Below are 14,192 nucleotides of genomic sequence, written 5' to 3'. Positions count from 1 at the left end.
AAACATACTGCTTCCTCTAAAAACTTTCTGAAAAGGAGATATGGAACACATACAGAAGAAAATACCTTGAAGTTTTGTAAAAGCTCATTTTAAAAATGCTGCTGCTTAAATCCACAAATATTTTCAGTACTTAAAGAACTGAAACAATCTGAAAATGTATGATACATATGGCCAGGTAAGTGCACATACTGCCCTTCTTGTACTGCTGTAACAGAGAACAACAACAAAATAACTGTTAGTATAGGTTATAAAGAAAGATTTGCTTATGTTTCCAAGAGAAAGCACTCACTGCACAGTTGACTCACAGGTTTTATTTACACTTGTCTACAGAATCATTTTGCCTTACATTTTATCTAAGCCAAAAGAAACCATAATTTTCCTTTGTCTGTAGCCTATCATTTGCTAAATTTAAAAACTTTCATCTGTTAAGTACAGCAACAATTTTAATACAAAGCACAAGAAAAACCCCAAAGGCTAACAACATAGCATCTATTTGATCTGATCTTTACAATTTAGTAGTTGGACTTTGAAGTTGTCAGAGGCACAGTTACAAGACTAACCTGCTCTTGTGCAATCTACACACATTTAGCATTGAAATTAGATATAAAAGAAAGCATTAAAGAAGAAACTGCAGAGCATTTTTTTCTGCAAAAAGATTATCAAAATATTTCTACAACAAAAACATTTTGCTTATATGCCAGTCCAAAAGAAGTGTCTTAAAAAAAATAAAAAGAAAACAGAATGTAGTTTTTAAATTTTGCTCCGTTTGTTTTTGTGCAGTTCATTTACAGAAAGTGGTCAAATATGGGCTTGGAAGTTTTATTACTGAAATAAATGCAGATATATTGCTGTTTACTTGCTTAAAAAGAAGAATTTTCCTTAACATACTTACCTTGTCATGGCACTGAAGATACTTAAACTTTTCTTAACCAAACGGAGCTCAAGAGAGACCAAGTTTTAATGTGATATTGCTAGTAAAATAGATTCAATAAAGCATTTTAAGCCATAAATTACATTTAAGGGAAAAAGAATGACTGATGAAGAACACATTTAAGATGTCAGAACTTTCTACAGAGTTTATTAATTCTCATTTTTAAATATAAATAAAATTCAGATACCTTGAAAATTTTAGTCAGCCCAAAATGAATTTTACAGATAGCCTGCAGAAGCTTCACTTGATTCCGAGAAGCTAGTTCCATATTCCTCCATCTCGAGAGTAGTTCCTAAATGATCCTTTTGCAAGAAAGGATTGCAGAGTCCCGGGTCCATGCATGTGAAAATACCATAGCCAGCACCCGCTGCAGAAGGGACACTTTGCTGACTGCAGCAAATAATTTCTAGTGACAGGCACTGGCAGCTATGAGACTTGAGCAATGGAGAGGATAGCGCCCAAAGTCTCAAACATCCTCGCTTTGACGGAATGAAGTCTAATTCACTGTCTACCAAATCATATGATGGACTGGGCATTTAACAGCTATTTTGCACTGAGCATAGCTAAAGAGAGGGGCATCCACCTATACTTTTACTTCAACACAGAAAAACAAAAAATAATTAGACCTAAGTACTCACTACTGTCATCCAATGGGTAACACCAGCCCTACAGCTACGCTAATCTTTTGTGGTCCCATACGAGCTACATCAAACAAGCTCAGGCGTTGGATGCAGAAAGCTCATGGGTTCTTCCTGTATTCCTCAGATACTGCTTCGTAATTGTCACACGAAGAGCAGAGTTGTATTAGAGCATATCCAACCTGTGCCTGCTCATACATGTAAGAGAGCCAGGAATTGAGTAACTGAGTCTTTAAAAATAAACCTGCCCTTTACTCAAATAATAAAACTTCACACCTGCTCTGGGGAGTTTATGGCTTAAAATGCTACCTCACTTTTTGTTTCATGAATGAACAAAGCTGCAGTTTTCCAGAAAGCAAGGACAGACATGCATCTCTACTAGCAGATTTAGCACTTCTGACCAAGTAAGACACCAACTTCTTAAAAATGTCTCATGCACTGACTGGAATTTTTTTTTTTTTTTTTAAATGTGAGATTTAATACATTATTTCTTTTTAGAACTTGTACGGGAACCAGAATGGGAAGATCCAGATGACGATCTGCGGCGTCTGTAAGATATAAATGGAGAAAGCATGCAAAGAAATAAGTTGAAATTAATTTTAGCATCCACTTTGAGTAGTCTGTATCCTATAATAGCTGGAAGCCAAGTATATCTGATAGGGGCTTTATAAGAATATAGAAATAACTTTAAACCACTTTAAGCTCATGAATGTGAATTTAGTACTAAAAATGTAAGTTTAAGACTGAAAGCAGAATACAATTTCTAAATGCAATATTTACTTATGAAAATAAATCAATAATGTACACATTAACACTTTCACACACTGAAAAGAATGGTGACCCAGGTCTTTCTAAGGAACATGCTCCTACCAGGAGGAAGTTTCATTGGGGTGGGGGGCAGGAAAAAAGCAATTACAGAGGTTTTAATAGGAAGTAAGAGTAGGGGAAGTGAGAAAACTACTTTTAATATCAGAATAACTGATCAGATTCAATTCTTTCCCAGTGAATCTCAGTCCTTCAGGGAAAAAAAAAAAATCACACATTTAAATACACCCATTCTTATTCTACATAAACCCAAACCTTTCGGGTGACCGTGATCTCGATCGTCTTTTTTTGCGATCACCAGATGAAGAAGATCTAGAACGACTTCGCTTCTTGCTTCTCTCAGGGGAAGATGATGAACGAGAGCTTGAGTAAGATCTTTTTCTTGGGGTGGAAGACCCCCTGTAGGACCTGGAGCTGGATCTTTATTGATTAAGAAATAAATCAGATTTAATTCTGGTATAATATAGAAAGAACAAAGAAAGAACAAAAAGAGACAGTTCTCATGAACACTCACTACTCTAATTACATCAGTGTTTTGTCAAATAAATGTGTGGATGCTTTAATACTTACTCCTTAGTTATCTGCCAATAAAGACTTCTACTGCCGTGGTAGTTTTCTTAATAAATTTTGCTAAATAATGTTTCTTGATATACAGAACACCAGTGTTTTGGAAACCTCTTTCCAGCATTCACCAGAATGATGCATTTTGACAAAGAAGCCATGGGAGACTGGGACAGGAAGTAGCCTATATGAGGACCTTCCTCAGCAGTTAAATTCACAAAGCAAAATGGCTTGAAAACCACAGATGTAATGCCGATTTAACAATGTTTCACTTTATATTAATGGCTATTTCACACCGAAGATTTGTGAAGTAATGTTCATCTTACTAGAATAGTAAAAAACCTCAGAAGGTAAATTTCAAATCTTAAAATAAATTTGTGTAGAGCATGAGACCTTCTACAACAAAGTATTTTAAAGAAATCTCTTAGAATACAGTCATTTCGGCACTTAAAAAAAAAAAAATGAACCAGCTTCACTTACTAGCACTCAAAGGTCACTTTGGTTATCGAAAAAACCCAAGAAAAAAGACGACTTGTGGAAAAAGTAATAGAGCTAGAAATTCCTAAACTCTAATTCCAAAATTATATAAAAACACCCAACAGGAATTATTCTTTTCCCAGTAAACTGGATAAAACATTAAAAAAACCCCAACAACACAGTGCACGTTGTTGGTAAAATATCTTCTCATTGTAAATAACAAAGCAGTCTTATTTCACATAAGCTAATACACACTGAGGACTCTCGGTGGATGCTGTGTGGCACAAGCAAATAACCCAGCTCAGCTGACGAGTCACTTCAGCATCTAGTGGGGGCACAGGCACCCTTTTTCTCTTCCTAAAAGTATCGATTCCATCTCGCACTGACCCTCATGTGGCAATCCATAGCACATTTCTGCCGCCAAAGGGCAGTAGCACCATTTGTGATTGGTCTTCCCAACTCAAACTTCCTTATTTACAGTTTTAAGATTCTCTGCATGCATGGAGATGGGACAGTTCTTCATTCCATCGCAAAAGGAAAAGTCCTGCCAACAGGATGCCTGTGCAAGGACACCTCAAGGAACTTGGTGCTTTTGTTACTTTTCCCCACACAGGTCAGTAACTGCTATACAGAAAAGGTCAGCTAGCTCAAACTCCTGTCAGCTTCTCACATGATGTGCTATCAACATTTTTATACATTCCCCCCACATTTATAAAGACAATAGCAGCACTACCTAGTGGAAGTTAGATATGTTAAATAAGTTATCACTAAACACAAAACCAGCAGTCTAGCATATTTTCTAATGTTCTTCTACATCAAGTAGCCAAAGTGGAAATAGTAAAAACAGCAAAAATTACTGAAGCAAGTAAACATGCATTCAATTTCTTCTTCCTTCAAAGTGAAGATCTGTGGCGTCCACTTGTCTAGCTTAGATCAGACTTAAACTCTTCAACCAAAACCTCGCATTCTCAAGAAACACATCTGTAGTGGCAACAACCTCGTGCAGAGACCCCAGGAATTCTGACTTCCAAGATAAAAACGAGTTAATGTTTTTTTGACCAGCATAATTTTACGATGAAATCAACAAGCGGTTGGTTCTTCTGCCCTGTTTTCTCTCTGCAAGGAGAGAGTGCTACCTCATTCACCTTGATTTCGACCCACGAGATCTAGAGTGTTCTCTGGAACTGGAACGAGATCTTGATCTGGAACTGGAAGAACTTCTTGAATGGGACCTGAAACAACATGGAAGATTTTTTTTTCCAGTGTCTGACTTTATTTAGCAGAGTAACTACTACTGTTAGGAGTAGAGGCAACAATGCATCAATACAATTTGGCCTAGAGTCACTAAAGAAGTGACAATTTCCTCCTACGCCCCCACTATCACCATAGTACATTTTAAACCAGAAACTTTAACATACTAAGATGGTGCATTAGAAAAATTTATAGTCAGCTTTTTATTACGTTTCCTAAAACAAAGCACAAAAATTAAACAGTATTGCAGTTATTTGGCAAAATGAAACAACTGCATATCTATTAACTATTTCATTAATTCAATGCCTTAGCTTTTAATTTGTGCCTTAACTTGAAAACCATCAGTTTCTTTGAAAAGCAGAGTAGGTAAGAGTATTAGGACTAGCTAGCTCAAATTTTCCCCAAGTCAGTTCTCACAAGCATTTTGTAAGCAGTTTCAAGTTTTCATAAAGATTTCCCCCTGCATTAAAAATTTAGTAGTAGTTAATTCTTTGCTAAAATACAGACATATCTAACACTACTTGTAACTAGTCAAAATAATTTTAAAATTTTTCATGTTGATGGTTTTTCTTTAAAGCACAAACCACAAAAGATATGCAAAAACGGTAGCGGACTTGCAGTAACCATTGTAAAAAGAAGGCATTGCAATCAAATTCTCATAGTCTTTTCAGGAAAAATGTATTATACATGCTGTCAATCTCTCAGTTTATATTGTTACCATGTCTTTCTCACTTTGCACTCTTCTGTGCAAAACAGAAGTGGTATGAACACATGCTAACCAGAAAATATATTTAAACTTTTTAAAAAAAAACACAAAGAAGTATCCACAAATGGCAACTGATATTTCCAATTAATTATCTGTAGCTAGAAGCAAAAAGTTCAACAGGAAGTTGAAAGATCCCTAGCAAATGTCAGTTATGATGAGCTACTTTTTACCTCCCTGTTAACATTTGTGAATTAACAAAGTTAGGGCCAGGTGAAGTTCTGTCTTCTTTGACCTTCCCACTCCTAAACCTAAGAATTATACTCAAATGCAGCCCATACTGGCAGCATACTGTCCTCACACAGGACAATACAGCCACTTCCTCAAAGATCTTGCTCCACATCTCACTTCATTTACAAAAAATGCTGAGAGCCGGTCAGCTTAGTCACTATTATTCACTTAGTGCTGCTCCTTGGAACCAGGCCGCAAATACACATCTCAAGATGGCATTTGAAGGAGCGGGGAGGCTGACGATACATATGGTGAAGAACATAATTTTTCATAGAAGAGGCAGCATGAAAAACAGCATGACAGCAATGGGGAGAAAGACAAAACCAAGACAGAGGCTGACATCTGGTTAGTATGAGGGTCTGAAGAATGAGGGCAGTGATCCCAGCGGTGAGAGCAGAGAGGGGTGGTTACAAAGCTAGGAAGATTAGAAGAAACTTGAACTTTATGTATACGAACTTTATGTATAACCCTATGAGCTAGTACCGATTTGAGGTTTTAAACTTATCAGTATCATCTTTGTATTAGTTGTAAGGCAGCTAAAAAGCTACATGATTTATATCATGTGATTACACATTTATGGAATTGTTCATATATTACTGAACTTAAATAATAATGTGAGATCTTAAATCTACCCAGTAAACTTTTTTGTGGCTCCATTATCAGTATAAACCTTTAGTGTTATTCTGACAACATTGCCACTGTACTTAAAGCTTTGTCGCTTGCCAACAAACTAAGTTCAAGTTTCTCATCTTTATTTCCAGGATATTTTCCATTCTGTCCTTTCACTGAATCTGTCCGAACTGCATCATCACTGCCCTCTTCTGCCACCTCCTCCCACTTGAACAATACCACCCTTCTGCTTCTCTGTTCAACAACTCTGCTTAACATTGCTAAAAAAAGTTCACCCATTGAATCACATATGGCCAACAAGCCTAAAAATGAAATTGAAAATAAGTTACATTTTTACATTTTTTTGAAGGACTCAATTGAAATACCAACTTAAATTTACTAAAACAAGCAACAAGACATATGAAGCCTCCCTACTGAGGGCCCACAGAAGGTCAGAAAAGAACATTATCTACCTGTGTAAATTCTGTACATAGAATTGTTAACATTATGATACTAAAACTGTAAGGCAATCAAGAAAAAAAAGTAAATAAAGAAGTTAGATACTGACATTTTGCCTGGCGTTACCCGTGACCTGTACCCGTTTACCTGGACCTAGACCTTGAGCTTGAATGAGAGGATGAGCGCGATGAAGATCGTGAGTGGGAAGATCGAGACTTAGAACGACTGCGCCTATTGGATTTCTTTTTCTTATTAGTGTCCTCTTCTTCACTGGCGTCAAGATTATATTTTGAAAGGTCAGCATCATCTTCATCCTCATCCTGAAAAAATGCAGATATAAAAAAATACTTAAGAAATATTTTGATTTTTTCTTCAGTTAAGTGTTTTTTACTTATTCTGTGGTTTATTTTGTGCTTTTTTTTCAACCTTTGAAAATCCTGTTGTTAGTGCATTTAATGAGATCCAAAAATCTTGAGTAAAGAGTGACTGAAAATTTGTCTTTCAAAGCAAACTATTAAAAAGCTTGCAAAACTCCCATCTGAAGTCCCATTTTCTGATACTTAATGACATTAATGAAAATACAGACATTCCTTTTTACCACTTATTTTAAATGAGTGCCTGGAAGAATTTTCAGGCTCAAAATCTATAACCATAGCATAACTCTGCAGAGACATGTTTCATATGCAGAATTCGGTGCCTGCTGAGTTAAAAATAAGCACATACTCATGTCTCTGCACGACTGCTGTCCAAAGATGTGGACAATCCAATACGTGATGATCACGCATTTCAGGAAAGATGAAAATAATCTCTGAATATTTTATTCCCTTTTATCAAAAATAAAGCTGACGTGGTTTTAAAAGGCTAAGAATAAAATTCAAGAACATTCCCTTTATATGGTAACCATACATACAGGCTCCAAATAAAGATCTCAAAATTTTTTATTCTGATCTCAGATAAGCTTTTAATTTTTTATGGTTTAAAAAACCCCATACGTCTCTGTATGCAGGTATTTAGAACAAAACAAAGCTTATGCACAAACTTTACAGACGCTGTAGACTGCAATACTCTGATAGCTACTCCTTTACATTGCTCTAAAGGCAGCTCAAAATACAGATGAAACCTTACCTACTAATACTAAGCAGCACTGTAATAATAATTAAAAAATAATTTCTAGGAAAAAAACAGAACATGCTACCTCATCCAATTTATATTTAGAGAGATCTTCATCCTCATCCTCCTCATCTTCCCCTTCAGATTCCTTATCTTCTACTTCCTTCAGGATAGATGCAGGACCAACCGGCTTCCCTCTGTACTTTTTCTTTTTGCGTCCAAACTAAGAAATTTTATTCCATTAGAATACAATTTAATCAAAAGTAACTTCCAACTGTATTTTTTCATAAAACTTCTATGAGAAAATATACATCAATTTCAAACAAGGTATTGCTCAAAGGGAAGGAAAAGTATCATGAAACCAATTAGCAACAAGAAACTTCCTAAAGACCTACTTATCTTAGATACAGTTAGTACCCACAGACAAGATTAATGGAAATCTGAATTTAACAAAAGAGTATTTCATACTCGTGTCTATGGGTTATCTTTATAAAACAGTGTTGAACATCTGGCTGAAAACAACATGCATGACCCTGAAGCCAGCTCCCTAAGAAGTTTAATGAACTCAGCTTGTACCAGTTTAATTTGAACTCATTCTTAAGTTTTTAACCCCCAAAAAGACAAAACAGATGCAGTCACTTTCAGTTCAAAACTTTCACACTTGAGCATTTGACAAAAAGATGCATCACAATGTATTCCTGACTCACGCTTTTCCCTTTAAGGAAATGCAAATGCACACATCCTAAACACAAATCACACAACACGCATCTCTCCAGAGTAACACCTGTACCTAATCTTACCTCATCATACTCCCCATCTGATTCTTCACGTTCTATATATTCAACATTCTCTCGTTCATTAAATCCTCCTCCGTATCCTTTAAAAAGGGGTAAAACAAGACAATCTCTTGAGCTGCACCAAATTCAGCTACATTAAGCACAAAGTTTAGAATAAAGTTTCACACAGGTTCTGGAAGCCTTCAGTGGATTTATAAATATATGCCATAAGAATGTAACATGATCTCAAGAGGAATATGAATTGCTCCCACACAGGTTTATTAAACATAGTTCTTCAGAAACCTAATTGAGAAAATGGATTAAGACACATAAACAACACAGAAGCAATAGCTTTTAAAAGAATGGGGGAAAAAAAAAAAAAGAAAAAAATTCAGGATTACAGCTGTGCTGAGCAACCAGCTTCCCAGAAGAGCTCCGGCAGGGCTGCAGTGCCTGACAATTGCCTCGGTGTGGATAAACACAAGAACATCTCCAAAGGGCTAGAGTAAAGGCTACTGCCCTTGAAGACCGAAATCCCACCTCTGAAAGCAGCCAGTAGCCAACTGGGGAAAGCAAGCAATGAAATGTGAGGTGAGGGCAACACCGGCAAACTGCTTTCCCAGCTGCTGGTGTTCCTGCAGCCTCTTTGCCACGGCCAGGTGCAGCCTCCTTGCTGGCTTCTGGGCACGCCAGTCTGCTCCCATATCACAATTGTTCTGTGACATACAAGTCACGTATATATCCTCAGGGAGCAATAGGAATAAAAGCATCCTGTAGTTGCACTGAATTGTACAACTGCCAAGATCTGCCTTAAGAATCTTTCCATTCCTTTTTATAACGTAAGTGGAAAACTTCAACGGCTGATTTTAATGTCAGCTGACTTTGTAATTTACTGAAAGCGTGTGCAACATGCTAGGTGTCCTGCACGTGACTGTAAATTTACTCTGAAGGACACCAGAACTTGAAAAATTAGTTTTCAAAAATATTCCATTTATGAAATATTATAGGAAATACAATTAAATATTATTCCTCAATATTATCCAAATATTAAATAAAAATATTTAAAAATACTCTTTTTCCTTTTGAATAAGCTCTGTGCTCTTCTCCATGCTGCTTTTTTTCTATGCATTAGTGTTACACTCTATGCATTACATCCTCTGCCTGATCCTGTTTGCAGAGGTAACAGTATAAATAGTTACGACCGCCCTGTAAGGATATCTTCTGTTCTAGTTACCACCGGGTTCATTGCTAATGCAGGAGGAACTTTAAATGTGTCACAGTGTGACCAAACCTCAAACCTCATTAAGAGATAACAGTCTAATCTATACAGCCTTTAATGCTGTTCTTGTGACTGCTCAGTCCTCCGCAGTCAGACACAACATATACATGAGACCTTTTGGAGTTTAATAAAACACCGCATTACTCCTTCCAAATGCCTTAGTATAAAAATCAAATACAGAGGCAATTTAAGCCGAATATTCATTGACTTTCCAAATGAAACCACCACATACTTTACAAACTAATAAAAGTAATCAAGTCTAAGAACCTACAGATTTATTTACATATGGAAGATCATTCAACTTTGCTAGTTCTGCTGCAGAAACAATCCCTTTAATTAAATTACATTGTGATTTATAAAAATAAGTTTTCGTATAGTAATTTCAGTATTTTAAAACCATATACACCTTACCTGTCCTTTCCTCCAATTTAGCATACTTTGGAGTATTACACATATTACATTCTGATCTTCTGGCCCAGTTCACGTTACCACATCTTCAGAGGCAAAAAGAAGAAAACAGAAATAAGAAACATTTCATTCAAATCAAAAAGCTTAAGTGTTGAGGCAACACTTAAAAAAAAAAAAAAATCATAAAAATGTATTTGCCGAGTTTTAGCCGTGATCTGCAGTCACCAGTACAACACAATTAAATCCAAGGCCAACAGTCACCAAGACACAAAGAACTGCAAGAGAGTCTACGGGTATTTCACCAGCACGAGGATGATGGGAAGAGGACCATAGTGTATAAATCAAGGGGAAAGAAGTAGAAATAATAGGCAGGTAGGCAGACAAGTTAACAGAAGTAAGACTACACAAGAAGTGTTAAAATTCCTCAATACTCTCCACTAGTGGCATTCACAGTTCAGGGGAGTTAACAAAGAAGCTACCACGGGAATAAAGCTCATGAGCAGTCACCATCATCCACTGATGCACAGCTAGTTATATGCTTCTGCATATGCTGCATTTCTATCTTACAGCATCCTAAAAGGCCACTCGTACTTCATCCATCTGTAACACTATCATCAGAATGCTGCTCAGTCCCAAAGAGGAGAGGAGGAGGTCCACAAGACACAGCCTAGCTATGAACTTGGAAAGACACGACAATCCTGAAGCGTGGCATCAAGTGGATTCCCTCAGACACTGGGACCCGTGGTGCTGCCCAGGAAACCTGCCTGTCTCGTGCTGCAGAACAGTGCAAATGGAAACCCATCAGGCTGAATGCAGCTAAGTTCTGACAGATAAAAAACCCCCCAGATTTCACTGGTCAGACAGCTTACTCAATTGGCAAAAATGGAAAACCTTAAAAGTGCTCCAGAAAATCTGAAAGCACCCTTCGAAAATCAAAGCATATCACTGAAGTAGTCCTTTCCTAATTTAGATCTTCATATTCTCAATTGATGGCCTGGGGAAACATCTAAGAATTTAGCTATGTGCTAAACTTTACTCGTTAAATATTTAGTGAAAGTTAGCAATAAAATATACTGCAATGAAGGTGTTACTTCTATCTATGTGTTTCTTCCAAACCTGAGAAGTCTCTCAGCTTACCAGAACATGAACTTTTACCTGTCTAGTCTTGATTTTTTTCCAATCTTTTTCCAGTCATGTTAATTAAGTAACTGCTGTCCAGCAAACAAAACCAAATGCTATCCTCACAGCAACACACTACTAGTGGAATAGGTGTGAGTTTTTATCACTCCTCGCATCAGCACAAGTAAATTTATACTGACAAAATTAAGTATCGTATTGTAGGTGTGGTGGTGTTGTGCGGCTCTAGAAAAACACTCTGCATTTTTTAAAAGGGCGTACGTTTTACACTGCCAGTCGTTAGCACTGAAGAGGCCACGACTCTTTTCAGCAAGTGTCTTTCCTATTTCAGTCCCTCCAGCTTTCATCATTTTGGCTTCTGTCGTTTTTTCTGGAAAAGAAAAAAAAACAAACACAACGACAAAAACCAAACAGTTCTCAAACATCTTGCTTCACGATTAATTAAAGAGATTTAATATTCTTTTGTTTCAAAAAGAAATAGATCCTCTCAGATACTCACCTCTTCCACATCTGTTACAGCTGGTTCTTCTAGCAAAGTTAACATTCCCACACCTGAAAATAAGAACAGAAAGAGAAAGAAGACGCCAGTTAACGCTGGAAAGAGCACACACACCAGACTTAAAGAAAAACACCTTTATATTGCGAACTGAACTTGTTCCAAATTAAAACACAAAGTTTCTCAGGCCGTGCCCGAGCCGGGGCGGGGGGGGCGGCCGGTGCCGGACCCGCTGGGCGGTGGGGACCAGGAGCTGTGAGACCCTGCAGGGAAGCTCGGGTGGGAAGGAGGGAGGGAAGGAGGGAGGGACGGAGGGCGGCCGCCCCCCGAGACCCGGCGGCCGCGGCTCCCCCGGGGCGGCCCAGAGCTGGTGCTGTCCCGCGGGACTGTACTGCCCCGGACCCCACGGCGGACGGACACCCCCCCCTCCGCCGCCCACGCTCACTTCTTGTCGGGGCAGATCCAGTCCCCGTCGCTCACTCGGAAATTCTTGGTCGACATCTTGGGCCCCTCCAAGCCCAGCGCCGCCGCCGCCGCCGCGGAAGAGGACCGGGGTCCTACGCCAAGCGGACTGTCCGCCGCGCCTGCGCCCTGCCGCCTCAACGAGCCGGGCCGCCCGCCGAGGGGGGGGATTTTGGTCAGGCAGCGGCTCGGACGCCTCAGCCCGGCCGCGGGAAGGGGGCGGGGATGGGGAAGGAAGCGCGCCCCCCAGCGGGCCGGAGGGCCGCCTGCGGCGGCGAGGAGGTGGCGGCGCATGCGCACTGCGGGGCGCTCGTGTCGGCGGCCGCCATGGGCGGGCTGAGTGCCTGAGGAGAAAGGGCGGGAGTGGGCCGGAGAACCGGCCCGGCGGGGCGAGGGAGCCTTCGTCAGCCCTTGAAGGGTGGTGACCGCTCGTGGATGAGCTCATTTGTTCGTGGCAGTTTCTTTTCCTACAGGTGTTGCTGTGGCTCTGTCACCCCGAAGTCAGAACTGCCCCGGCTCCTCCATGGGAGCTGGAGAATGCCAGCGTGTACACCTTCACTTCAGTAAAACAAACTGAGAAACTGTCAGCTGCGGGTATAGAATGAAAAAGAAAGTAAATGGGGTCTCGTTTTCACAGACGAGAGAGCGCACAAGATTCAGACTGGCTTCTCGGTGTGACGCCCTCAAGGAAATCCCCATAAGAACACACAGAGCGTTTAAAATATGAACAAGACAGAGCACTGGTATGAATATTAATGTTAGAGTGTTCAAGTAAATCCATTATTTAAAAAAAAACCCCACTTTCAAAATTACAAAACCACTCCATGGTTTGCCGGTGGCTGTGTTTCTGCAGCAGGATGCGGGCGTCCATTTCCCAGTCAGTGACTGGGGTGCCCGTGCCGGTGGCCATGGCTGTGCCTGTGGTGGTGGTTGTGGCTGTGGCCGTGGCCATGGTTGTGGCTGTGGTCGTGGCCGTGGTTGTGGCCGTGGCTGTGCCAGCTGAGCGCAGCCGCCTTGGAGCAGCGCTGGCACGGCTCTTCTCTTGGCAGCTCCTCTTTCAAACTGCCTCCAATCCCCTTTCTCTTTTCTTTTTGGACTGGAAATGATCTGGCAAGATCTGCCGCGCTTAGGTTGACCAGCATTACCTAATTAAGTACATGCAATATTTATAGCAAATGTTATTTTCCTGGCAGTTTTTAATCCCTTTCCCTCCCGTGCTGTAGCCACATCCTGTGGAAAAATTATCTGGATTCTGGTTACGGGACTGCTTTTTATCACTTCCACTCTCCAGGTCATGAGACAAGATGACAGTGTTCTTGCTAGTTATTTATAAAAGTATAAAACAGCATGGGTGCACTGGGAAGATGTGTTGGGGCATCTGGTTTGTCTGCCGCAGAAGGCTGTGTACAAATTCCCACTTAAAAAACTCCCATAATAATCAGGGAGGACTAAACCTGCACTTTTCTGCAGCCGGAGAAGGTCCCAGGCGAAGGGCTGTGCTGGAATTTTGAACAAGGGCTGTGAAAAGTCTTGCTTTTCTTTACCCCAGAATTAGAAGAACAAGGGGAAAGTACCAGATGAAAAGGAGGCGGTGGCAGAGCAGCTGCTGCAGAGCTCACCGGTCAGGACTGCCCGTACACCACCAGCAGGTCCTGCGCTGCACTGGTGTTTGTGTACACAGCCTATTTAAGAAGTGGTGCTTCACAGATAGGCAGTGCAGCCTGCAAAATTTAAAACCTCAATTAGTAATTTTTTTCTCCAAACGACATTCCTTTATGG

The 14,192-nt window shown here is 39.8% G+C and overlaps 1 protein-coding gene across 1 annotated transcript; it reads right to left on the bottom strand.

Moving 5' to 3' along the window:
• Positions 1–291: 291 nt before the first annotated feature.
• Positions 292–12,520, bottom strand: ZRANB2 (zinc finger RANBP2-type containing 2). The gene is made up of 10 exons (XM_049808205.1): positions 12,397–12,520; positions 11,955–12,007; positions 11,717–11,825; positions 10,322–10,404; positions 8,656–8,732; positions 7,941–8,078; positions 6,893–7,065; positions 4,578–4,664; positions 2,650–2,814; positions 292–2,117 (listed from the first exon to the last, which is right to left on the bottom strand). The coding sequence occupies exons 1-10, from the start codon at positions 12,450–12,452 to the stop codon at positions 2,054–2,056; spliced, it is 1,005 nt and encodes a 334-aa protein (XP_049664162.1). The 5' UTR covers positions 12,453–12,520; the 3' UTR covers positions 292–2,053.
• Between the last annotated feature and the right edge of the window lie 1,672 nt (positions 12,521–14,192).

Source organism: Accipiter gentilis, chromosome 8 (genome assembly GCF_929443795.1).
Source record: "Accipiter gentilis chromosome 8, bAccGen1.1, whole genome shotgun sequence".
NCBI classification, from domain to species: domain Eukaryota; kingdom Metazoa; phylum Chordata; class Aves; order Accipitriformes; family Accipitridae; genus Astur; species Astur gentilis.
Note: the sequence above shows the minus strand (reverse complement) of the source record. Positions and strands in the feature narration are given on the sequence as shown.